Below are 27,883 nucleotides of genomic sequence, written 5' to 3'. Positions count from 1 at the left end.
TCGGAGATTTTCCATATTCTTCCCATTTAGACATCATCCAATTATTTACGCGACGGTCCCGTCGTCTTTGACGCGTCTAAACTGAGTTTTATTCCTTTTTGTGGTTCATATTTTTGGACAAATGTGGCCTGAGGGTGACAAAACAACTGCAACTGTTAAAAACGTTGCACTACTTTTCAACCCCCCCCCCCCCCCCCCCCCTACTCTTAACACACATGCGGATGCTGGCGGATCCACATTAACGTGTGCTATCACACCACGTTGTTTTGTTTGCGGGGAATAAAGCTCAGCTGCGACGCCGCCCGCCAGAAGGAGCCCGCGCTCCCGTGAATCATGACGTTTTCGAAAGGAATCGGCACATTTTCGAGGATTCCTCATTTCATACGAATACTGACCAACTTTCAGCTTCACTGAAAACAGACAAAAAAACAGGAGTTTGGCACTGAAACAAGTTTCCCAGAGAATAAAAGGGTCCTATTTACCCCCCCCCCCTCCGTCCCCCCCAACTCCCCTCCCCCCACTCTATAATGCTACACTGCTACGATGTGACAGGACTCTGAGGCGACTGATGCCAAGTGCTCCACTAGTGAACAGACAGTCAAATAAACGTGCAAAAGTACTAAAGACACACAGATGGGGTGCTGAAGGAGTTAGGGTGGGGGTGTCGAGGGGGGGAGGGTTAATCTGCCAACGCCTGATCCAAAGTGCCGTATACACAAGCTGTCTCTCCTACAAACCGTTAACGGGACGAGTTGGACATTCACTTTTCCCTTCCGAGGGTCGGCTCGATCGCGACGCGCGTCCCCCCCCCCCCCGTTACAAATATGAAAGCGAGTTCGCTTGAGCGCAGGAAACAGCTGGCCCTGGCTCCGTCCCGAGGACATCGTCTGCTTCCCCGGCCCTCCGAATCTCACCCGCACACTTTTCATCTGTACAAACTCTCCTCTTTTGGAGGGTGGTTGTTGCAATTCAAATGCTTTCCTGGCTGGGAGCCTAAGTTGCCAGGCAACCGGCGGCGGCGGCGGGGGACAAAAAAAACGAGTCCGTCGTCACGATCCCACATCGGGGACGCGACGCTTTTAGCGGTAACTGATGAGACGGAAGAGGCGCTGGGGAGCAGGATACCTCGATGCAGAGCAAAGACCATGGAGTCAAACCCTCAACCCCCCCCATCACAATTAAACCAGCGACCGCCATTTTTAAAATGTCAAACTATTCCTTTGACAAATATAGCAAACATACCAGTACAGGAAAAGAAAGAAAAGCAGACGCTTCCAGAGAGCGAGGATTAAACTGGAAAATAGCAGAAAATGTGAAGGACGGTTACTTTGCAACCAGTGTGAACCACATTAAAATCTTGAAATAATATTCCCCGATTAGCCCAAAAAAAAAACTAACTAGAAAATTAAAGACCCGAACTTGCAAACACGATAAAATATGCCCTCTTGCTTGTGATTGGCAGACGCAGGTATCCATCACATTCAACTACGTAGACTACTGGGACAGGAGTGACCACAGCCGCGCTTCCACTGTAACAATCTGGTTGTTTTCTTTTACCGAGGAAGATTAATTCATTGCCGTTAAAAATTCCTGTGGGAGATCCGAAACTTTTGAGGGGCGGGACTTGGAAGTGCCGGCAGAAGTTTAACCGGAGTTTTTCTGAACAGACCGTTGGTTCTTCTCTTTGTTTTTAAGTCCGGAGGTGGGCGTCCTGGAGGGCGACATTGGAAGACCGGCACTGCCCACCTCCTAGAAACCAGCAGATGGACTCTAATCTAATCGAACAATGTTGAGGAGAAAATGAAGCTGTACGAGGCTCCGGCTATATTCTGAAGTACTCTGTGGGATGTTTATTATAAGTGGAAACGCGACTTAGAAAAGGCAAGGAGAAAAAGAGCTAAATCCTAATTAAAAAAAAAACTAAAAGGTTCCAAGTCCATCTGAAGTCATACAATAAAGACTGGTATGGCGAGAACAGTCTTACTTCACAGTCTGTTAAAGCATTTAGCAGAAAGAAAAGTGCTGACGAAGCACTTGAGGAGTTTGCGCGTGCAAGGGGGGGGGATAAAAAGGAAGCAGGTTTTCGAATGTTGTTTCGTAACGATGAGGATTCTCGCTTCTGCACGCCGAGGGCGGATGGAGAGCTGCCACTTCTAAAGATTAGACACAGCCACTGAAAAAAAGTGGAAAACTTTCAACTGCATTGTAATATAAAAAAGTACAATCAACGTATGGTGAAGGTAGACCATGACAGGTAAAAGAGAAGGTAGGAAGAAAATGGCTAAGATGATATCTGAAGCAAAAAAGGCACGTTATTTAAATTGTTTAGTTTTTTTCTTTCCCTTTTATAACTGACATGTGTAAACCTGGAAGAGGTCGGCTTGTGTGGGAGTAATCGTCGGCTAACAGCCCCAAAAAGAGTCCAAAGTTACTAAAAGCAAAAGAAATATACCTTTTTAAATGACTAGAAAACAGAGTTGTTTTTTTCTCTCCCCCCCCAATGTGACTGAAACATTTTGTTAAAGTCTCCTATAAAAACTAAAAGTGGAACAGACAGTCTAAAAGCCTATTTAAAGAGCAATGTTATTAAGCTTGGTTACCTTCTCAGGTAACGGCGACCTGGTAAATTGTATAAACTGCAATCATTTTTGAAAATGTAGAAAATACTCTCAGCACCAGCACATAGATATTTATATCTATTTTAGTTGGTGGACTGAAGCGTGAAGGTAAGAAACCTGAGACGACGTCGATGTTAGCCTATTTCTCTTGGTGATTCATCTTACAAACATTTCCTATTGGTTGTTAAACACTACATCATTTGCTTGACGAAAAACAAAAACAAACAAACAAACAAAACAAAAAAACGTATTGTGCTCACTGTCGGGTTTCTACACAAGACGCCTCTGCTCTTTTCCCTCCAGACCCGTAAGCCACTACGCAAAGTTGCATAATCGCTCCCAAAGACACCGTTCAACTCCTCGCCTGGGGATCCTCAGTCCGTTCCGTCGTCGTCGCTCTCTCCTGGGGGGGAGGGGGGTTGGTGAGGTGAAGGTGAAGGTGAAGGAGAAGGTGACGTGGTGGGATTTTTAAGGCATCGTGTCCGTTACGGGGAGCAGTCATCTCTGGTGGAAGAGGAGAGGCTTCACGCTCCCGGCCTTGAATTTTGGTAACTGGTTGCTGATGATCTCCGCCAGCATCTCTGGGAACTCCACGCTCAGGGACTTGTTCACAAACGTGTAGAAGCAGAAGCTGAGCAAGCCGCCGACCATCTGCAGACACACACACACACGAGGGGGAGGGGGGGCTCATTAATACAGTCCTCCATTTTCAATTGAAATGGTTTAGTCCGTGTCAAGCTGGGCTACTGTTTAGGAGCTTCTGACATGCTGCTGTAATGCTTCGAGTTTGCATGTTCTACCTAAAATTGCATATATTTTCTTGTGTGTGTGTGTTTCTCTGTTTGCTGCACATCCTGCCTGCGTCTCCACTCAGCTTGGATCAGCCGTGGCAGCCGCAATTAGACAAATCAGTATAAAACTGCTTCAAAGTACGTGGTATGTGTGTGTGTGAGGGTGTGTGTGTTGCACACTTGATTGGAGCTAATTGAGCAGTATGCGAGCCACGCAGCCCCACCAGTTTATCTGACACTGCAGTTGGTGCAGAAGAGACACGATTAAGCTGCGCGCTGCATTTCTGCTGGAAAAAGCGATAATGAACACCCGGATGGAGTCGTTTTTGTAATTTCACACCACTTGACACAGAGAAAGAGAGAGGGGGGGGGAAAAATTGAAAAATTGTATACTTTTGGAAAATGATCTGACACATATACAGCAGGCCACAAGATAAATACTTGAAGCTAAATACTTTCCTGTGCATATTTCTGCCTGACTTTTTTCTAAAATTGTTAACAAAGGTGGTGTCAGATTAAACAAACACTCATTTATGAGTCCAACAAAAAAAAAAAAAATCTTTCTAGCTGAACAACGGCTGACAAAAAAAACATGCCTGGAACGATTGTAAGCTCTTTTATTGCAACCACATGGGCACTCCTCCGCAAGAAGAATTTTGGTCTCCGTGGAAGGTTCAAACAAACTGAAAGGTGCAACACGTAACCCAGCAAATCCTCGACGAACCACCAATATAGACGGAAACCGATGAAATCGCCCCAATAACAGCAATGTATGGAACTGCAATGTTAATCTTTGGAAGTTGATAAGATAACTAGGAAGTTCAACCTCTCAATGTTACTTTCTGATGGGCCTGCAGCCACGCCCACTCGCAGAGAGCCGAAACAAGTAACGTTACTGTCGCCAACGTTCGCCAAATTCATCGCATTTCAATTGCGCAACGTGAGCTTGAGCCCTGTGCTGCTAGCTAACTGTGTTTGTGTTTAGTTACTGTTAGTAGCTCGTGGCTAAACAGCCGTGTTTAGCTAACGTTCGCTAGAAATAGCACATGATGCTGGCGTGAATGCTAACGGTGGCTAACTTACAGCGAACAGAACACCGCTATTTCGCCACAAGCACCACAAAGTGTAGAGCTGCTAGCTACGGTAGCAAGCAGATTGTAGTAACATTAGACGTATCTGTTCAACGTTACATTTGCCAATTCATGATTTGCGTGAGCTCAATCTGTGGTCGTTTCCCAGTGAAACACAATATTAGACTGACGTTTGCCCGCTTCGTGTCATGACTCACTACAGCAAAGTTAGTTCGCCAATGAATGTTAACTAACGGAGCCAAGGCAATGTCCGTTAGAATAGTAGACTATTCGATAAAATAATCATTTACCCCCAGCCCTACTTTTTAACTTTAGTGTGTGTCTTTAGTCCAACAAGAGGAGAAAATGCTGCGTATTTTCCAGCAGATCCTGGTAATCAGCAAATAAAGGATAGACACAGTTACTCCCAAGCCGATTGCACTAAAGAAGCATAACTCCTCCATTTTGAACCTTTAAGCTCGATCATAAAAAGCCCACATAAACATGACAACAAGTTCATATTATATTTCTTTTTAATTGCCTGGTTGATGGATTGTTAAATCAAAAAAGCAGGGTTGTCTAGGGGCGCTCAAAAACAAAAAGACAGAACGTAAACCTTAAGCTTATACCCGACAGTTACTTCAACAAATTAATGAAATCAATCACAGACATCAGAAAGCTGCAGGTCATCCATACCCATGTGCCCACGAGAACGACACAGTTTATGCCGTTTCGGGGCATTTGTACCTCATGCATGGAGTCCAGCAGCTTGGTGAGCTGGTAGAAGCGCTGCCAGTTCTGGCTGGAGTTCTCCTCACGCTTCACAATGGCTTTCCCCAGCTCCTTGATGTACGACATCCGGAGCTCGTCGAACACGGCCTGGCTCTTCAGGCCATCCTTTGGCACTGTGGGCGGGGAAAAGTCAACGTCAGCGACTGCTACGGTTGTGAGCGACTGCGGACAGTGCGGGCGCCGAGAAAGATCCGGGATCTCACCTGTGCTGAGCAGCAGCAGGACCTTCATGCACAGGTACTCGTCGTGGGAAACCTGCAGCCGAACAAACTCGCTGGATATCCTCAGCATCTGCTCACACTGGTCGGCCATGTAGGGCAGCTTCATCCGCTCCCTGGTGGGTCCAAACGGCGCATTTATTGGTCAACTCAAGACGTTTCAGTCAACATGAGAAAGCAAGTTTGTTGTAATCTCTCCAGAGCTTCACTGCCAACATTGTGTGGGTCGAGCCTCAGTTCAGGAATCAAGCGAGGACAAACGGATGCAGAAACTTTTGCAATGCAAGTGGACGCAATAAAAGAAAACTTCGATCATAGGCCACCAGGACTATTCCTTCTGATCATTAATCAAACTGCAAAAGAAAAATATAATTGCAATAAGCTTTAACAGCAATGCCGCATTTAAATGCAAATGTAACAACCTAAAAACGAGGCAATCTGCCAAATGTCGTCTCGAGGCTGACAGACGAATCGAGAACATGACCTCTTTGGATATTAAGTACGATTGTGATCAATGTGAGTTCGTGATTACGCTGCGAGAAAAGGGAAAAAAAAAAGGCCCCATTACGGTCGTGAGCGAGAAGCTGTGCCAGCAGCTCGCTTCACTCAAGAGTCATCAAGCTTATGGGAAGGATGAAACTCTGATTACTGACGACAGCTGACGGTCGTGGTTTGGTTCTCCGGAGGTACAACACACAGCAGAGAGGATGGAGAGAGAGAAACACCGACCGACTTCCAACGAACAAACGCTTATGTTTAGCGAACGAGGGGCCAAATCAAAAAGAAGCTAGATAAAACCCTCATGGCTCACGTCGGTGCTTTATGCAAAACGCCGTATTCGCCAAACCACACATACTTCCAGCCGCAACAAGAAACACATGATTTCATTTGGAGGATTTGAATGAGTCAATTGAGTTTTGCCTTCAAGTCACAGAGTGAAGCGCAGAATGAACAATACATACTCGTTGATGACGAGGTCCGGGGCGAAGCAGAGCATGTTGCCGTTGCACTGCTGGTAAGACCTCCAGCCCAAACCAAAAGACATGAGGAAGAGCCAGGAGCACTGCAGCAGAGTCATCTGGTCGTCCAGGTGCAAGTTCCTGAAACCTGCATGTAAACACAAAGGAAATACAACCGGACACATGTCAGAATGGACATCATTCAATATGTCAAAAAATAGTCCCGCACCAGATTCAGTCTTAAGAAAGTGGAAAATCTGGGTGACATAAGCATGTTTTTTTTGTTTTTGTTTTTTTTAACCAAAGGTTGAAACTGTTTTCCTGCAAAGAGCATCACAGGGCAGATGTTCAATCTGTTTAATGGATTTGCTCCATGCCAGCTTTGTTCCAGAGCAAGTACATCCAGATGTAAAGTGGGTTTACACAAACCAAAGCAGACAAGACACCTGGGTGACTCTGCTTCAGTAAACTGCTGAGGCTGGTGCACCTGCCAGCTGCGTTTAGGGCTGCAGGCGAGACCGCGGATAGTATGAAATGCTAAAACACTGGAGTCTGTATACATCACAATGTAGCCGTTATACAGGTTCAGGCTTGTTTTTTTTACATTAAGGACCAAAATTAAACACTCAAGTGTTCATGCGCATAGATAAACACAGTGATGTATCTCATTGTCCAATTCTTACTGTAGGTTCGTGTTAATCCATCCCAATCTCCCTTTAAACAATCACAGTGGCCAGTTGACAGCACTGACCTGGCAGAGCCTTGGCCCACTTGACGGCGGAGATGACCTGTCGCCCGCCCAGTCTGTTGAGGGTGGTCATGAGGCGGGTGGATGTGTCTGGCAGGGTGCCGTCGTAGCCGGCGTATATAGTGTCGGGCTCAATCGCCTTCAGCAGGGACAACATTGTGGGGACGAGCTGTGGCATGCACTTGGGTAGAAGGGAGCGGGCCTCGATTGGCGGAGAGGGAAGCACCTCGGGTGGGTTGCTCTGCTGTTCGCCCTTTAAGCGATTCAGCTTCTTGGTTTTGCGAGCTTGAAAACATGAGTGGGCACGCCGGGAAAACGGTTTAGTTATAACATTTCAAAAAATTCAGATCAATCAAAAGATCTAACTTCTGCAGTTGGTGTCTTACCCTCCAGGTTCATGCCTGCCATCAGACACTTGCGGAAGCGGCATGCTGGGCAGTTCTTCCTTCGGATCTTGTCTATGATGCAGTCGTTTCTCCCGGCACACAGGTAATTATGCTGCCCTGAGGCGCCCAAACAGAAAGGATTAAGTACACCACTTTGGCAATAATTCTTTTAGAAATTAAAACTGAAAACTGTATTTTCATTTCAGTTAGTGTGCAACACATGTTATAAACCAATGTGTATATTGCAGGTGAATACTAAACAAATGGAGATTTTGTGGTTCCGGACCTTCCACTGCTCTCTTGAAGAAGACCTTGCAGCTGCCGCAGGTGAGAACACCGTAGTGGCAGCCCGACGCTTCGTCGGAGCACACCAGACAGATTTTATGAGTCCCGCTCTTTCCCGACGTTGACGTTGTCGTGGTTCCCCCGTCTTGTCTGGAGGTAGAACTGGAGGAAGAATGTGGAGACGGAGCAGAAAAAAATGACAGGAATGTTTTATTTCTGAAAAACCTATTTCACAGAAAGAGTGCCTGTAGAAATGAAACGGCACTTCAAAATTGCATTCAAAATCCCATGGATGCTCTCATAACGAGGCAACAGGACACCTTCAGTATGGCGGTTAGTTCAGCTGCAGTTCATATTTTCAGCTCAAATGTTGTACCGAAATAAAAACACTACACAAACAGACTTTACATGCATACATACACCACCGACAGAATGAATACAGTCCTTGTGGGTTTTTTTTTCCTCCTCCACATTTCAGTTTTTGGCTATGAAATTATGAGTCAAGAAAAGTAAGTCCCCTTGTGCCCGATTGAGCATCTAAGGCCTAAATTATCTTCAGCTCTGTGGTCAAATCTAAGACCCAGCAGTTGTCAAAAAAAAAAAAAAAAAAAGCCTGTCGTCCTTTGATTGAACCACAAACATTTCCAGACAGTCAACACTGGACTGAGATGCACTTTGCCAAAACAACCACTAGGGGACATCAGGCTTTGCTGCATCCATGCGCCAAAGGTCCACAACTCCTTTCCAACCCAGTGGCCAGAGGAGGAGCAGCAGCAACAATACCGTCCACACCTACAGGATATTGAGCTTGATATATGCAATAACTGTGTGCATGTCTGACGCCGCAATGAAAACAAACACTTTTGATGAGAGCTGCTCTAAGCCGTCGCTACATACACACACACACACACACACACACACACACACACACACTCCGGGCAGATTGGAGCAGGAGACCCGAGTTCACTCCAGTGTTATACAACAGGAGAAAATTAACATGAAGCAGGCCAGGCCATGGCAGTGAGTGGGCGTAGCAGGATGGGGAAAACCTGACTAAAGCATCAAAAGCTTCAAAGTCCAGAAGCCAGAAAAAAAAAAAAAAAAACATCAGAGGAGGCAGACTATCCATAACAGGACCGGGAGCGTTTTGAGCGCCACTGACAACACACTGAGGTTATTAAATCCGTCCATTAAGCACAACAGTGCGATAATAAGTGAGCTTTCATCTCCTGAGTGTTTCTGACCACATTGTCTCTTACAGCTCAGCAAAGCTTTCGCACCAAATCTTGTTTGCTTTTGGGATTGTAGATGCCACAAAGTGGAGCGCTCCCCTCCCTCCCCTGGAGTAGTTGGTGAAGGTGAAGCCCCCGGGGCAGGTTTACTCCAGAACACACCGCGACTGAATCTCCCAAAGCTGACATTTTTAATAATCGTTAATGTCACAAAAAGTTTCTTTTCTTTAAGAGAAAATCAGACCATTTTAAGCTTAGAATGACAAATTTCACCAAAGATTAAGTTTGAATCGTTTGAATAATCCGAGTAAAAGCAACATAATTGGAATGGAAGAACTCGGGGAATATGATTCATTTCTCTAACTTGATAGAATCTCAATCTACGTAGATCACTAGTCTGACATCAATCATGTATCTATAAGGCCACAAATATAGAGAAACGTTTGAAAGACAAACAGCTGGGATCTCGAGCAAGTACTGAAATAGATAGGAGATAAAGAAGATCTAACCACAGAAACAGCACCTTTCTACTATCCTACTTTTGGGGGGGGGGGGGCAGCAACTCAGCGTAACATGAAACCACGTGCCTGTATTTTGGTTCACCGTATATGACGACAGAAAGCAGGTTCGCCTCCCTGGCAAGCGAGTTCTGGGTCAAATGACAAACGTGTGAATATTTTGACATTATCTATAGATCACTTCAATACATATACTGTTAAGAGATATATTTTGGTTTGCACTCTGCGGCTGATAGCCGTTCTCAGCAGGAACTAAAAAAAAACAAAACAACCTTTAAATCCATACTAAACAGGACACAAAAAGTCAACGACATTCTGCCGTTTATGTTAGGAAGCAGCGATGGCTACACAAACTATTTTCAAATAAATGCTACCGTGTGCTTGCCGTACGTGTAAAAAACCTATTGTCTGCCAACATATTTGCCGTGGCAACTTTATAAGGTGCTAATACATTAATACTGCATGTGCAGCTTGTTCCGACATAAAACGACGCTTCACTGTGGCCTTAGTGGAACACACAAAGTGTGCAAATGTGCAAAAAGAATTCTAATGCAAGGAAGCGGCCATTAATAATCTTCATGATCAAAGCAGCAAACAGAAGGTATTAAAATCAAACATGCATTAGATCACTCCGAAATAGCACGGGGGCTCTTTGGTGGACTTGCAGACAGCTTTTGAAGTGAATTGACCAGTCAGTCTGAAACATCTTGCATCTCCACAGCTGTTCCGTCGGCTTGGGTGTGAGAGGTTATGGCTGTGGTGGGGCCCCACCACCTATTGTAGGGCTCTGTTATTATTGTACTTGAAGATACTTCTTTATGAATTGCCCATTGAACCATGGACGCCATTGTCAACATGTCACTATCAATTAAAGCCTTAGTCCCAGTGAGAAGTCTGGCAGTCTGAAAGATTTCAATATAAGTCTGGCCAGATGAAATATAGTCGATCCGACTGAGACTTGCAAAAAAAACCCAAAAAACAAACAAATCCCAAAACAAACTACAAGAAAATAAAATGTTGATACTGGTGGTGAAGCTTGTGATTTAATGGGTCCAAAGTGCTCTGGAGGTTAAAATACCCAACTTTAAGCTGTTCTAAATTACTGTGCGCCTTTATGTTCAGACTAATGAACTAATCTAAAGTTTAACTCATTCAACCTGGAAGTTTCGATCAGATGTCTTTCTGACAGATGAGTAATATATTATTTTGACATCTGAAACTTTTCCACATTACTGCACGGCTACGCAAACACACACATGCATGAAAGCTCATGAAACCCAGTAAGAAGGGTGTGGTGGCCAGCTGAGGGGGCGTAGAGCTTAATAAGCCCATAGTGATGATGATGATGATGATGATGTCAGTGGGTGTGTAAAGCTTTGTCCTTTACTGGCCTTGAGAGAAGGTGTCAGCAGGACAGCTTTACTGGAAGGCTTTAGGCTACTGGTTTAAATCCAATTACTGCAGCAGTCAGATGTTTACGACAACAAGTAAGGCTGAAATGAAGTCACAGCTCCGTGTTGCTTTCTGAAAACTGAGCTGATTACATTTAGACGACTGCAAATGTGTCTTCGGGATTCTCACTCGTGCGCGCACGGCGATATGCGGATACTGAATTTCCTCTTTCTGAAACCATCTGTTGAAGTGAGTGCTCACTATCAACAGGAAGTTCTTGCATTCCCTTTGAGTTTACTGTCGGTCAGGGCTCGACCGCAGCTCAAAGGCGGAGACGCACGCGGCGATGGGTCTTAACTTTATTGACAGCAGGGCTGAGGAGTGTGATCGATCACCTCGACTTTAAATGGGTAAATCCACGGCACACTTGCGATAATGCTGGTGGCCCAATGCCCTACTTCATTCATAATCCCCTTATAGACGCGAGTGTCACGAGTAGCTCAGCAAGCCCCTCTCCATATCCCTTATGTCTGTGTAATGTCAGACGAGTAGATATTAGACCTCAGGTCTTGCACTGTGCTTTTTTTTTTTTTTTTAACTCCATTATGTTCAGTTCATGTAAAGGTTGGCTACTAATACAGGTTTAACACTGGACCCACTTATGATCGTATCGAAAACTGAACTTGAGGGGAGCGCTTGAAGTGCTTGGGGAAGCGTTCCTTCCCCCGAGGTAAAAGCCACCAATATAAAGGGGAACTGGTCTGCACGCTCTGATTCACACTCACAAGCTGGACAACAGCACAGCGCCTATGAAGAAGTGGAGAAACTTTGGAGGTTTTTTTTTTTTTTTTAAACTCTGCTCCGGTTCTCTAAAAATATCTGCCTCATGTGCTCTCCAATAATAACAACAGCATATCTTTACAGATACTTAACAGTGGCGCAACATCTTCACTCATAAGCCATGCTGTCACGAAAAAATCAACACAATGGAGACAACGCACCGTTTGGTGGAGCCTCACGTCACCATCAAGTGTTTTTATAGCCATTATGCTCGTTCACTATAAAGGCCATTAACGAGACACGTGATTCTTTGGATGTCCCTCTGTGTGTCATTGTCTGCAAAGAGCCTCAGTCTTCATGCTGCATTGACAAACCTGTTTCAATAACAGCCACTCCACAGCCCAAAGCAGCAACTACTGCTAGGCTGCAAACACCAGAGGAGGAAAGCGAAGACAACTCATAGCTGAACATAAGCAAAACAACCCCAAAGGAGTTGAGTTTCCATACTAGTTTCCATAATAGGAGCCATTAGTAACTGTATGTGGAGGGGAGGTGGCTTCCTGGCCTGTAAAATGAATTGGGAGTCAGGCTGCTGCTACTGTGTGCATGACTGTAATACCTTTCACTGGATACTGCTGGAAGAGGGAGGGACCCTCTACTTAAAAGTTCGATTCTGCTGACTCAACAACTATAGAAAATCGGTGAGAAGAGCAACAACAGACAACTTTGTAGTGTCCTCCTAACCTCGATATGAAATGTTCTATGGGCTCAATCGGTGTGAAACGCAAATAAGAGTCAAACGCGGACGACCCGGAGCTGCAGTTACATGGGAGTGCAGTGATATCGTGAAAGCGATTGGAATGGCTGGCATTTGATCTGGTGCACTCACTCGGCGACAGATGTGGGGAGGCGGGAGGGAAAGTAGGTCAGAAGAGTGAGTGCTGCGCGGCAGCGCTCCGTGGTCCGCCTTCCTGCTTGCCACAGCGCTCATGACACACCCACACGCCACACATGTGCATACCTTAACACTCATGCATTATACACAAAGCTAAAAGACCCGTACACACAGTATCATAAAATGTGATTTACAGCCGCTGAAAGCTTCTGCTGACCGTCAAGGTCTCTTGGTTGCAGGAAGCCAATCAGAGGACGGAGGGAGGGAGGTAGCAACAGGGCTGGGGGGTGAGAAAGTGAGAGAGAGAAATACAGACAGACGGAGAGAGAGAGAGACTATAGCCTATTGAGATGAGGGGTGGAACAAGGCATGTCTGAGCATTAAATTGCAACTCCGACCAAAGATTACACTGAAAATACAAAGCCCAGGCTGAACGCCTGCATTCACACACAAAATGAAAGCTTTAACGAAATATATCCGTGCATATATAAATATAAATATATATAGCTATATATAAATGCACTTTAGACCATGAACTCCTCGTGTATCAAACCACAGCTGATACACATGACAGCTGTTAGAAACAGTAATTCACCTCAACACAGACAGTAATTCAGACCAACACCTCATACTGACGGCCTGGTAAAGTTAAACCTTTATCTGCATGATAAATACCCAGTTAGCCATTCAACAAGTTCTCTACAACGTCCTGCCAGCACTGCAGTCGTCCCACAAAACAAGCTCAAGGGCAAGATTCTTTAGAGCACCAGATAACCAATGCTAATGCTGAAAAGGTTTGCATATGTACATCTACGCATTTGTACACGCACACAAAGGTGTGTGTGAGCATGCGTGTAGATTTACATAAAGTTGGACAAGAGTCTATTTTTGAGTGGTTTCCCTTCTGAGCTTCATCCAGCAGTGACTCACGAGCAGTTTCCAAAGTAGACTTAGTATCCCCACACGTGAAATGTACCACCTCAGTGAGATCACAGCTTTGGCCCGGCAATGCGTATTTCAGTTTTTGTGCTGCACTGCAGACTACGAATCAGAAGGTCCAAGTTTCTGCCAATCTCTGCCCATTACATATCACTCAGCCATCGAATTGGCATTGTGTGTTTTAATTATTCATGGCTGTGCTCAAAATGTTCCTCGATTAGCTGGTTGGTCAATATAATATCAGAAAATAATCTAGAAAGTCCACAGCCGCACGTCAGTGTAAACATGCAGAAGGGAGAATGTGGCGTTTTTAGGACTTATGACATGGCACACAGGTTCAATGACAAAACACTGGAAAGGAGAAAAGCCCTCACAGTAAGGCAGAACCAAAACCAATAGTTGCACAAATGACAGCAAAAGTACACATATGTGTCAGTTGCATACGAGTGAGCTCATTTCTCAGGGACCCACTGCAGTGGGGTTTTAATTCAGCTCACCTGTAGTGCACCACGGTCCGTCAACAACAATAGAAATAAACTCCGTGGTTCGTTCTACTTGAATTACTGAAGTAATGTTATTCATGGTGAACCCATTTGTCGACACTAGAGGGCAAAACAATCAAGTTATAAAAGCGTCGCCACCGAAATTACTTTACGTGCTGAAAAAAAAAACCCCGATTGTTTTTGTGTAAAAAAATCCAATGATTGCAAACAAGCACTTCTTTGTCTGCATGAAAAAGCTGCTCTACTTCAAGCCCTCCTGCTATAAACAGTCCCCCAATCAAACTATGCTGTACAAGCCTCCCAGAAATGTCAGTAGCCCACAGCATATGCAGATTATAATCTCTATATTTACAGATAATTTCTTGTTTTGACAAGAGGTCAAAACAAAACTGAATGGGCTGGGCTAATCACGAGCAGAAGAGGAAATGCTCCACCAAAAATAAAGGTTACATAAGACGGGCCTGCCGAGGCTCTGTGTTATTTAATAGGGCATTTACATTTCACAGTTTGAACCTGGCCAACTGTCAAGAGTCGTCTTCAGTGCGAGTGCGTGTCGATCAGGTCCTGCTACGTGGTCAAACGAGCCGTCACATGACAGTGCGTATTTTTCCAAAACGAGAACAAAGCAAGAGCATTTCTCAAGGTGAAACATTCCTCCAAGTGCGTGTGCGCGTGTGCACGTTTGTGTATGTGGATGGGCTGGTTATGAGTGAAGCCATAAAACCAAGCAGGATGGTTAACTCGCGTTGTGTTAAAATAAGAAACAAGCTTTGCAAAAACGCGGGTCATGTGAGACACGTTAGGTGAAGTTACTGACTCGTATGCGCGTCGCACTACAGCTTGAGGAACTGCACTGGGGCCATGCAGCAGTCCCATATGGACACGGGGGGCTGTTTATGACCCAAAGAGCTATTTTGTGCCACTTTCCATGACATAAAATCTGTCTGGAGCTGGAAACCATCTTTAACCTTGGGATAACACACACACACACACACACACACACACACACACACACACACACACACACACACACACACACACACACACACACACACACACACACACACACACACACACACACACACACACACACACACACACACACACACACACACACACACACACACACACACACACACACACACACACACACACACACAGCTCCCTTCTTTTTGCTAAAAATAATTGATTGCTTCACATATCAAACATACAGATAAACCAACTGTCAGAAATGAAAGCAAATGAGACTGTACACATTAATTTAAATTGGTGACTCCAGACTGAGCTAACTAAGAGGGGTGTTTGGAAGGAAACGCAGTTGACCAATCTATTGAACCTTTTCTTCTTCCAAATAGGCTAAAAAAAGGTTTTTCAAAGTTTTAGGGAGTCACCTCAGGGAGCGGCAGCAGAAGCAGCGCCGTTGCGTGAGAAGAGGGAGGAGAGTTTAACGTGATTGAAACTGCCCGACAACCACAAAGCCAACACGGCGCAGAGTTCAACTAATTTAAACCCACTAAATGTCACACGCATAGAGCACTGCCCAAAAACCTTTTGCTCTCCCCTCTCGCACACAGCAAAAACAATTAGGCCTCACAGCTCATGCACATGCATAATCCCATGTTTAAACACACACACACACACACACACACACACACACACACACACACACACACACACACACACACACACACACACACACACACACACACACACACACACACACACACACACACACACACACACACACACACACACACACACACACACACACACACACACACACACACACACACCTCGACAGAACACAAACACAGTGATTAGAACCTCATATTGAACCAAGATGAGGCGCCTCATCCCGTGTCTCGACCCATCTGTTGCTGGTCACTAAGCAATGAGACAACTGACAGACAGTCGCGCAGACGGCACCGAGCATTACTCGCACAAATCCCAACCACATCAGTGCACTGGCTGACGTGCAAGCGCTCCTGCGTGCCAATCTTTGAGCTGATCACTCTCAGTCAGATACGGAATCAGACAGGCGTGAATGTAAAAGAGACAAACAAAAAACGCCTCTAAGACGGCCGTTTCTGTCACACCACTGTTCCCGATATGGCCCCGGGGCGTCATTCACAGCTGAAACCATAAAATCCGACGGGCCAGCAAAGTCATAACTGTACAAAAGACACTTTGTGGTGCCATGTGCTGTACAAGCACAGTGACTCTGTGCTCTCCTTCCTGTAAAAAGAGCTCACTTGTACTAAATCGCAACTTAAAATTCAAAATTCTGTGGAACGAGAACATCTGAAAGGTTGTTTTTTTTCCTTCCCCAGTCCTCCCATACAGAAGTAATTAAATTCTTACAATATAGCCGTGACCAATCAGTTAAGGCGACAAGTCATTCATCTGTATTGTTGAATTTACAGTCTCATCTGCTTCAAGTGCAGACGGTTTAGATCTGGGGTTTATATTTGGTGTGATGCAGCTGGAAGATATGCCTAAAAAATTTTTTTTTTTAAATACAAAACCCTCCAAAACTCTGAAACAGAGGAAAAAAGAAGAAGAAGCTAAAACTGGAAACTTAAATGGTAGTGAGATTTCACATCAATTATTTTGGAAATGATAACTGCTGATCACAAAGTGAAAGACGAAGAATACAAACAATAATGTTCAGTCGAGACAAAAACAATCAATTGTCTTGGATAAAAGTGGAATTCCCTTGGCTTTCAAACGGCATATCCTTTTTCCATGTCAGGCCTGTTTCTTGCTTACGTTGCCGCCACATCCTATAGAATCCGCAGCCCTGCCCCCCCAGGGTTAACAACCTCAAGGGTTAACAACCAGGCATTTTTGCCAGGGCCGAGGCTTGCTTTACTGCTATGGTAACCAACACCGCCAACCAACCCTGCGAGGAGCCGTTTTTTTGTTCAAGGCTTATCAAAACATCGAAGAGAGCCGCAGTTCCTGCAAACTCTCACCAGTGGACCAAAAATAGAGCGCTAATGCTATACCTGTTGTATTAACAAACCACAGCAAGAATGCCAGTGTGAGATAAGGAAATCCCCACTGGTGGTTAAATATAAAGGCTAAAATTAACTTTCGAGAATACAGCTTCAGTCCAGTAAAGATTTTTTACAACCAGATGTTCCAAAAAAAAAGAAAAAAGAAAAGAAAAAGAGAAAGAGCAGGGAGCTATACATTCAACAGAATACATACCGTTGTATTTTGCCTGTGCCGCCTAATAAAAAGCACAACCTAATGGAAACTGTAACTGAAACACGTTCAAGAAGTAAAATGTTTTCTCGAGCCAAGAAATCTAATGATCTCGGTTTTCATATTAACTCACAAAACTGCTTGCACACTCGAGTTCAATTAAATTTAACCCATTTCGGCGTGAGTGTCTTTAATTTGTTCACTTTAAAATGAATTGATCTATAGAGGAAAAATTCAATATTTACACCCGATACCAAGTTTGAATGTAGTTATGACGACCGTAGCCCCTCCTCACCAATGAGACCAATAAATGATCTCAGGAAACTGGTTGGCGGCCTCTAAGAATGAAGACGGCAGCCACATGTGGCCCATGGGAGACCAGCTGCTTATGTCTGTTAAGAATGATCTATTTCACATTAGGAGACCCTGTTTTGATTTGCCTCATTATCCATCATGAACACACAGATTTACAGTTTGTCCAGAATAAATCTGACGATATGAGATATGTGATGTGTGTGTGTGTGTGTGTGAGCTCATGAAGTCCAAAAGCCCGGACGGACACTGCTGATAACCACCTTTGTGCTACTTGTTAAGCTGATTTCCCAATGTCCACTTTTGTGAGACGCGATAGCTGAGTTGAGCTTTAAACAAAACAAATTAATCTAAGGTAGAAAAAAAAAAAAGAAAAGAAAGAAAAAAAAAGAAATTCTGTGCTGGTTCAAAATTTAGTGACTGACTAAAGCTCATATGCTGGATGTAGGTTTCTCATGTGTGAGGACTGTTTTCAAAATAGAAGAGCACTCCTGTTCTAAATAGGTGGGTCAGGTACATGAAGCCCCTCTCTTCTTCTGGGCCTTTGTTTACGGCTCTCGGGTTACAGGAGCCATCGGAGACGTTCCAGTTACAGCACTGAAACCATTTTCTAACACGCAAGGTTATGATGAGGTGAAGCACAAGGCGATGTAAACAATCAATTGGCTGTTTGAGTTGAAGAAAACGAGCAGCCAGTGAGAATCTGCGAGCCAAACACTGAACTGTGGCATCAGGCAAAACAGAACATAACATTTAGAAGTGTTTATTGTGAATGCTGGAAGGAGATCCAACATACAACCTTGAAATAATACTGCAATATTTATCATGCTTGAATATCCTGTCTATGATGAAACGTCACCCGAACTTTAAAAAGTTATATTTACTAAACGACCTTCAAACTTTTATTAAAATGTATCACTTTTTATTTGTAGACAACAGTATCTTGAAGTGAGATTGTAATAAATGAGCGTCGGGTTGTGTTTTTGTTATTAATAAATTACCTACATTACTTCAAGACAAAGTGCAATTTCAGAAGTTTCCTACAAGTCTGGCTCGCATCAATTCCATCATATGAATTATTGCCTTATTTTACATTGGGCCAACACTTCCTAAGTGATACTACGTGACATCCAAGCAAAGAGCATCGAATACCTAACGAACTCGACGTGAGCGGGTAAAACATAACTACTGCTTATGTTGCTCACCTGGTGAAGCTGGAGAAGGATGGAGAGCTTGAGAAAGGCTCATTTGCCCTGTGGATTGCAGAACTACCACCGACAGTCTGGTTTCGGTTCCAGGACCCACCGATGGTCATCACTGGGAGGCTGGCGACGGACTTCGGGTCCTTCTGCTGCTGAAGGTTGCTGTTTCTGACCCCAAAGTGGAAGCTCTGGCCCCCTGAGGTGCTCACCCCACAGATGGAGATCGGGTTAGCGCCTGGCATGTCTGTGGACGATGTGCCGCTAATTTGGCAGTAGCCTTGGACCTCAGACGTCTTCTCCTGTTTGATCACACCTGGAGTGCAGAGGTGAATGAAGCCCGTATCTTTTTCCTTTTTCACCAGCGCAGACAAAGTGGTGGTTGGGGTTAGGGAAGCAGAGGTGGACACGCTGGGGCTGGACTGTTCCGGGCTCGTCATGCTGCCGCTGCCATTAAGTGCAATGGAGGCCGCTGCGGGGGTGTTACTGCCCTCGATTACAGCGGGCTTCATGTCCCTTTCTGAGCTGCAATCCACCAGCAAAGAATCGTCTGCGAGAGTGGAGAGAAATGCATCATCCCCGACATAGAAGTCTGACGGGGAGCCAGTCAGGTCAAAGTCCTGAAGCAGGTCCAGAGTGTTGTCACTGAACAACTTCTGGCCCACATCCATATCTTTCCCAATTTGCTCAAAGGGATGATCCAAGTCAATGGGGTCCTGCTCTCCTTTATCCATGGAGAAGTCCTCTGTTTTCATGTGGAAGAAGTTAGGATCTGAGCCTCCAATCAGTGAATCCATGGAGGACTGGGTAATGTCTGTTATCGTGGCTTCCAACTGTGGCAAACTCTCGGCCCCAGGTTGGCATCCAAAAGAAGAAGAGGTCAGTGTCTGAGGCCTCTGATCTTTGGGCAGGCCCCTGGACTCTGTGATTTCGAGCCAAGAGCCTATGGTGGCAGTGACAGATGCAGAGGTGAGCTTTTCTGGAACGGGACTGTTGCTGAGGCCGTTGGGCACCTGTCCTGGCTGCATCAAGGGGCTCGGTGGAAGAACGACAGAGGTGGCAGAGGTGATGGACACGGCACTGTGAGGAGCCACTTTCAACAAACCTCCCTCCTCAGGGCTTTCGGTGTAGACCAGCTTGCTCAAATGGTCATCTCTTCTGAATATTATTTTCTTCACGCCACCTTTATCCATCTTTTGGAGAGGGAACAGAAATAAGAACAAGTGTTTAAATTCACAGATGTGACCAATAGACTTTCAAAAACACAGTGTGGCCCAATCTACAACTGTTGCCGCCACGCAGAAGAGAGATATCTATGGCAGGGGTCCTATTCCTGCCCCCCTGAGGGGAAAGGCATCATGAATGTATAATGTAGTCGGCGACAATGAAGTCACTATAAGATGTGGGACGAAGATGGATGGGATTGCAACTGAAACCAAACACAGATGTGGGCTAAATATTACAACAATCAAACACTTTGAGACAAACCCGTGATGTTATGACACATTGTTGGGTGTCTTACCATGACAAACATGTAATATAGTTATCATCATGTTACATTCGAGAAGTTTTCCTGCCAAGAATACACAAAGCCATCGGTTTTAGTCCATTTTTGAGCATATATGTGCATGTAAATACATTTGCCTTTTCTACCAGAGGTTAACAAGATGCAAGACAATGTGGAGATGCGGAGGTGTAACTAGTTAATCGTAACATGCACACAGAATCTGAATTAAAATATATCTAAGAAGCGATCCGTGCAATATTCTAAACGCTGATAATCAGTCTTGTTTTGCTCACGGAGAGGAGGGGCGGGCAGCATACAGAGAAAGAGTTAAAAAAAAAACCAAGTAAAAGGCGTTAGGATGTCATCATTACACGTGTTGGAAAGCTGGGGAAGCTGCAGTGCGATGCACTTTGCAGCTGGTGCTCCTGCAGGGTGCAGGTATTTCACAGTTAACGCAGAAAAAGAGTGAGGAAAGTTGTCCCTCTGAGCGCGCTTCCCAGTAAGCCACATTCAGGGGAGCAGGCTAACTGCGTTAGCTCTCACAGTTAGCAACTTGACAAATAAAACGCAGACAGTCGTGTGGAATGCAGGTACATTTTTGTCGTTGCAGTTGCTTCAGCTGACACCAAACATGGAATCTTCAACATATTAATGAGAGCAATGACGTATTTAGTTAATGCTGGCTTGGTGCTAACTGTTGGTACGCTAGTTAGCATTGTGGCTAACACTTAAAGCGGCTACGTGCTTTCATTTCGCTCTAATGCCGTTGACACTAATGTTAGCCTGTGAGCTAACACTTCATATAAATGCATTTTTTTTAAACCACCTAAACACATTTAATCGCAGCATTGTTTTACGGGAGTGGCAACACAGATGACCGGACCGGAATGAGAAGAAAACGACATATTTACCCTTGAAATGACTGGTTGCTGATATGTGTCCACAGGTCGTCTGTCAACATTGTTTTGGTAGAAAGTGGCAGTTCACAACACGCTGGCTGGCTCTCTAAACGTTGCTTCATCAGGGGTCGTATGTCGACGCTACATGTTTGGAATAGACGACGAAGCGCGCCGAGCCGAGTGCGTCCGCTCGGTTTGCTGTCTTTTACGGGTCCGAGCGAGCCGCGAGCCGTCATGCAAAACGTTAAAGTGGCTAAGCTATGGGGATTTGTAGCTAGCCATTAGGAAAGTAGGCGCTAACCTCCAGGAAAAACATTGCCTACAAAATGGAGAACCGGGGAAGGAGGCAGCCCCTATGGCCGACCTGTTTACAACATGCTGCCCTGCCCACTGCTGGCCGAGGCGGGGAATTGCAGTCAGGCAGCGCCGGGTCAGACTCGAGGAGGTGGATATATACTGATGTTTATGAATGAAACCTCTGCTGTCAACACAGAAATATACTCCTCTTTACCTCTGAAACCAATCAGAATGATATACACACATCCACACGCAACTATTAGAAATATACGAGAAGTGATACATTTCACACTGTATATCTTAGGGGAGAAGTGAAAGCAGCCACACAGAGACACGATTAACAACTAGCAACATACAAAATGGCAAATTTGAGATATGGAATGATCACAAATATTTATAAAATATTTCAAAAAGAGGCACAAATCCTACACCACAAACTGTAATCATAAAGCAGGGTTGTCAAACACATTTTAGCGCTGGTAGAGTGGATCATCTCTCAGTTGGAAGGTTGCAGGTTTGATTTTCTATCTGTCCACATGCTGAAGTGTCCTTGAGCAAGACCCTGAAACCCAACTGCTCTCAATAAATGGACGACAGTCGCCATTGTCAATGTGTGTGTGAATGGATGAATGTGATTAACAATGTAAAGTGCTTTGGGCATTGCTTATGTAGTCGGAAAGCTGTAGAACAACCACGGAAATGCGAACGCATCCATATAACTCACAAACTGAAACAGAAATCAATCCTCGAAAAGCACAAAGCAACCACAAAGAGACACAATTTTCTATGCAAATGGATACAAAAGAAACAAAGAGCTCAGGAAACTTGATGTTTTAGAATGACCTGGAGGGCTTGATGGATTTATGAAATGAAAACAGATACAAGGACCCAAAGGAATGAGGGGTTAACCCAACAGTTATATACATGGTACAGACAAGGCACAGGAAACCTCAAAAAAGGTCATTATGAAACAAAAAAGGATCAAACTGAATAACAAAACCACTGAGGATAAACACATGTTGAAAAGAGAGAAATGCACTCCTGTCGTGTCTTTCTGTTCAGTCAGAGGATTCGTCATGTGCCTCTCCTCACCATAATTCTGAGAGCATGTGTGATATTTAAATAATTAAAAACTTCAAGAATCTGGAAAAATAGAGGATTGCGTCCATATAGTTATCACTGTGGTGGCCAACATGACTACTTCAATACAACACAGACAAGATGAATACATTCATACTGCAACATGAGCTTCTTATAATACTGAAGAACTGCCAGATATCAAATGGTGAATGCATCTTGTAAAAAGTATCAGAAACACTCCATAATTTAATGAAGTGAGTTGACTCTAAATGAAATACATTTATCTTACAACGCCCAGGTGCTATTCTCATGACTGCAATCAAATAACCTAACGCATAACAGTAACTGCAAATTGAATGAATTCTTAACATTTTATCATTCAAAATACAGTGCTTTTTTAAAAATGTATCCAGGTTCACAAGAAAAAAAACCCCACCATTACCCCAAACAACACTGTCTAAAAACCGTAAAGAGACTTAGTGCTTTATCGCATGGAGCAAATGGTGTGTCAGCGTTTGTCTCTGCTTACAGGATTGTTCTTGCAGCTGCTCAGCGTGTTGTTGCACTGTGTTGCAGCTGTTAATGGGGCAGGAAAGAGACAGACAGCGTGAGGAATCGTGAAAGGACACTACCTTTACCCACAATGGAGTGTGACTGGCCTTCAGGACAGATTAAAGAACTGTAAAAAGGCAGGGCTGAATAATGCTACTTTGAAACATGATGATGTTTTAAAGAAAGAAGTCAAAAAGAAAGAACGCATATTGAGTCCAGTCAAAAAAACGTCATAGCAGGTCTCACTTATTGTAAGCCGATGTTTCTATCAACTCAGAGCAGGCGGGATTAAGTCAGTGGAGATGCTTCACGTCTTCTCTACACTGTCCATTGCTCTGGATGGGTGATACAAAATATTTGGACTCAATCACCTTCACTACCTGTACTGAATGTCATTCATTCGCATGTATCCTGTCTTCCCTTTTATATCCAGTGCAGGCCTCACCTCTCCTGGTTCCACCCGATAAGTATCATTTAACAGATAGTAAGTATCATTAACTAAAGTACAAGTATCATTTAACTAATATAATCAGATAATTTACACAAGTAACATAATTAAGTAACAATTAACATAAGTATCATTTAATTAAACATATGGTAGTGCAGCACTTTCTAGAGGCTAAAAAAAACACACAGTCATTGTTATTGACAGAGCTGCACTGGTAAAGAGTGAATTAACTCCTTATAATTATAGACATCAACCAAAAATGTAAACCTTTGGCTTCTAATTAGAATACATAAGGCCTAAATGAGTATCAGTAAATGTAGAGCAACTTCAAAAAGCCTTCATTTAAGAAAGATGTAGAAAACTATGGTGCTGTGAGTTGTCGTACAGAAGCCTGCAAACTAATACTCACACATTTGGCTCATATATCTGGAAATATGAGTGAATGGAAAGTGAGTGGGAGAAGAGGAAATAGGGAAAGGCTTTAATGTGTGTATAGGGATAACAACTCTGCAGAGAGGTTTGAACCGGTGTCAGTTGTTGCTCTCTTGGTCGACAAAGAGGTCCACATGTAATTTTTAATGACATGCACAATTACTGATTTCCACACCACAAGAACCAAACAAACTGTATAAATTAATCATTTAAGTTTTTAAATAGCAAGCCATTTCGGTGTTTGTAGTAAAGGAAAAAAACTAAACTACAGCCTATTTCAAAAGAATGTATTTTGCTTTCATGCAGTGTAAATGTATTTTCTTTTACTATCTTTTGCTCGAGCGGAAAGGCGAAAGCTGTGCAAACCCCACAGATGACATTTTAATGTTACAGCACATACAGATTTCTTACTTCATGGTCAGCTGGGAGCCATATTGTCCTACATTATTCATGCCAAAGTTACATGAAATTCAATCCTTACCAAAAGACACTGTCTGACCTGGGAGCTCTGCATGGAAACGAGGCACGAAAACTGGCTCTAATAGGAAGATGAGCAAGGTGAATAAAATATTTTAGTTTATAGCACATGTGGGAGGGGAATAATCCAAGAGCAAATTGTTGAGAATGCACTTCATGTACAAGCCCAAGACCAAATACTCAGCTGTTGTGTACGGCTATAAAATCACTTACCTGCAAAGTAAGAGACAACTACTTTTGTTATTCCCAATACAGCCTATCAGGGGACCTAAGGTCGCACTATCTACAAGACGCTACAATATCATTCACAATGTAAGAAGCAAAACCTCATATCGCAGCAACAGAGATCAGCATGCTCACTTTGGCTCTAAATCCCCACTGTTTGAATCCCACTCAGTCCCCCCACGGCTGCTTAGCAACCCCTCTCCAGCACAATATACTCTGAATTAGCAGAGTAAAGCGTGACCGCTGCCTCCTCAAAACGGCAAGTCAAGGGTTCTCTCCCATCATCAACGCCTTCGCGCCGCGCTACGGCGATAAAAGCCACTGATTTATCACAACACGACTTCAAAAGACACACGCGCGCGTACACACACACACACACACACACACGCACACACACACAATGCAATTGAAATACAAGAATGTGTGAAACATGGACAGGTGTTGGTTGGTGCAGGTGGCTGCATGTGGTCTGGTCAGTGGATTTTAGGGATTTCATACTTGATGTGTACAACAACCAGGTCCATAAGGATAAAAATACACTCCCCCCCCGCCCACTCACTCAAGTGATCATTATTATAGTGTTATTGCTATTTTTATTTGGCCTCCATGTTTATGTTTGATTCCCTTTAACACCAGCTTGTGACCTATATATGAAGCGTCATATATAGATGATGACATGTATTGTAAATCCTTGACTTAAGCTTTGCCATCTCACTTCAGTGGCATCAGGGGCTTCATCCGTTATCCTGATGTAATCTGAATGGCCACACTGTGTAACCCCTCCCCAAACTGCCATTGGTTCTTTGTGATACCGATCATTGTGTAGGATTGCACGTCCAACATAGAATTACAAAAAGACAATAGAAACTGAAAGACATTTGGACAGGATATGTAGGAATAGACTTAACACGTGCTTGATTTTAATTTGAGAATATTTTTGTAGGTAAAGATTTTCACAGTGGAAAACTGAAATATACTTTACATCGGGTGATAACTGCCAATAACAAAGAGGATGTTATATCATTTACTGAAAATCAAGATAAAGACATTAATATACAAGCTGAACAAATAAAATATGAGTTACAACTTTGTAACATGCACATGAAAGAGAGACATCATTTTTATTGTGTTGTGGGTACACCCTCAATGTTTAGCTCTCAGTATTCCCTGCACTGGACTCTGTCTCACTATCTCACTCAAACTGGAGTATTCACCCTGTGGTGTTTGCATTTCAGAGTGATGAATATTGCTGGTTTTCTGATGAATGTACTGAGCCAATAAAAACTAACAATATATACTTAATTCCAGAAGAAAGATAGTCAGTAGGATCAATCTCTCTTTGTTGAAAACTAATGGGAAAGCTCAAATTGATATATTATCTTTCATTACCTTCATAATTACCACCCGACCCAAACCAGAAGTTATTAATGGTCAGAAAGCTTTCTTTAAAAAAAAATACTGCTGCAGTTAGTGAACCAAGCAGCAGTGGCGTTTTAGATGGCTGAGATCTGTCCACGGTGCTGAAATCAGAATCAATTCATTCAGCTTCTATTCTGCTTCATAGAGCTTAGGGCTGCAGAGAGAATGGAGCTGTTCCCAGCTGACTATGGACAACGGCTGGATGGCTGGACGGCTGGGCGGTTGGATGGCTGGTCACCTGTCCATCGCCAGGCAAACAGACAACCACGCAAAAACACACAGTCACCAGCTTCAAATGCATGACTGTGAGAGGAAAGAAAGCCTCGGTAGAACATGCAAACCACACAAAAATAGGCCCCAAAATCTGGATTGGAACTGGGGATATTCTCACTGTGAGAGAAGAGACAAACCTCTACTCTTTGCAACCTTGAAATGGACATCCGGTCAATCAAATCAATAATCGAGGGATCAATTTTCATAGCATGCATGGAAGTGGGGTCTACATTCAATCACATGCAGCTGACCTTTTCTACTTCTACTGGCTGATGTCTGAGTGAGTTCATGTGGCACAGAAAGTGAGTTATGAGCTGTGGTGCTGTGTGGATCAACCAGCACGGCTCGCTGACACACAGCCGATGAGTTTTTGAGTAAGACTCTGGCACCTAACCCCTCACCCGTCTCCCGGGATAAGCACGTCAGCTAAAAGCGTTAAATGTAAATGTGAAAGCTTCTGTGAAGACTCAGAAGAGGGGATTAAAATCCGCAACACTGGGACGTTTCAAACTGCATTAGACCTGAATTCTCGTCGCCACGTCGCCCGTGGCTGGATCACAATTTCATGAAAAACTGCACGGATGTAGCCCCCCCTCCCCTCCATCATCATCATCATCATCATCAGTCCGCGGCGGTGACTGAAAATGTCATTTTCCTTTAAGATGATGTAAGACATTACTTCGCGGGCCGGGTTTTTCCCTCTCCGGTGCACAGCTTGGAGCAACATTATCTTAAACCTTCTGCCGGTCCAGCCGTTTCTGCACTCAGCAGTTTGGAGAGATGGGAGCGCACAGGAGTGCCGCTTCCACCCTGCTTTCTCAGAGCAACCTCGGGGCATGTGTCAATATCTCAAGAGTCAGGAGCGAAGCTGAGTCGCAGGAATCACAAAGTACCTGCAGATATCTTTTTTTTTTTTAGTTAATTTTGCACTTGTGTGTTTGGACCGGGAGCAAGGCGCAAACCCGACGAATCTTTTCACTGAAAACTTGAATAGAAATGTTTATTTTTCCCTCCTTTACTTTATTTGACGGTGGGACATTTATTTAGAGTGAAGTGAGGATTGTTTCTCTTCGAATTCACACAGATGAGACATCACAGTGGACGTGTGTAACATGATGCCTTTTTAAATAAAAAAAAAAAAAAAAATCGATTGAGTTCAAAAAGGATGCGCCACCGCGGGCAGGAACGTTTACGCACCGGGTTGAATGATATACTGTAGACACACCTTGGGACTGTTTGGTCATGAGACTGTGTGGATGCGCGGACTGCAGCTTGATTCAAGCCTGAGCTTCAAGGTCTGAGAGCATCGGCACCATGCAGCTACATCCCGCACCCTGAACTTCTATAAGGACGTTTTGCGCTCCACGACCGAGACTCGGATTTTGTGCAAGATCTGAAAAAGAAAAAGAAAACGAAAAAAGACAAAA

General features: G+C 44.0%; 1 protein-coding gene across 1 annotated transcript; it reads right to left on the bottom strand.

Annotated features, from left to right (window-relative positions):
• Positions 1–530: 530 nt before the first annotated feature.
• Positions 531–21,532, bottom strand: nr3c1 (nuclear receptor subfamily 3, group C, member 1 (glucocorticoid receptor)). Its single transcript, XM_080502177.1, has 9 exons — positions 21,266–21,532; positions 18,854–20,040; positions 7,869–8,029; positions 7,583–7,699; positions 7,200–7,481; positions 6,452–6,596; positions 5,475–5,605; positions 5,227–5,384; positions 531–3,269 (listed from the first exon to the last, which is right to left on the bottom strand). The coding sequence occupies exons 2-9, from the start codon at positions 20,038–20,040 to the stop codon at positions 3,117–3,119; spliced, it is 2,334 nt and encodes a 777-aa protein (XP_080358303.1). The 5' UTR covers positions 21,266–21,532; the 3' UTR covers positions 531–3,116.
• Positions 21,533–27,883: the final 6,351 nt, after the last annotated feature.

The sequence above is a fragment of the Blennius ocellaris genome (genome assembly GCF_963422515.1).
Source record: "Blennius ocellaris genome assembly, chromosome: 9".
Taxonomy (NCBI): domain Eukaryota; kingdom Metazoa; phylum Chordata; class Actinopteri; order Blenniiformes; family Blenniidae; genus Blennius; species Blennius ocellaris.
This window is presented reverse-complemented; position numbering and strand designations above follow the sequence as displayed.

Excerpts from the sequence above, each read along its gene's own strand:
- nr3c1 (XM_080502177.1), bottom strand. The coding sequence starts at position 20,040 with ATGGATAAAGGTGGCGTGAAGAAAATAATATTCAGAAGAGATGACCAT. Across the intron at positions 6,597-7,199 it reads GTGGGCCAAGGCTCTGCCAG|GTTTCAGGAACTTGCACCTG; the intron begins GTCAGTGCTGTC and ends GTTTACATGCAG. Across the intron at positions 3,270-5,226 it reads TGCTGGACTCCATGCATGAG|ATGGTCGGCGGCTTGCTCAG; the intron begins GTACAAATGCCC and ends GTGTGTCTGCAG.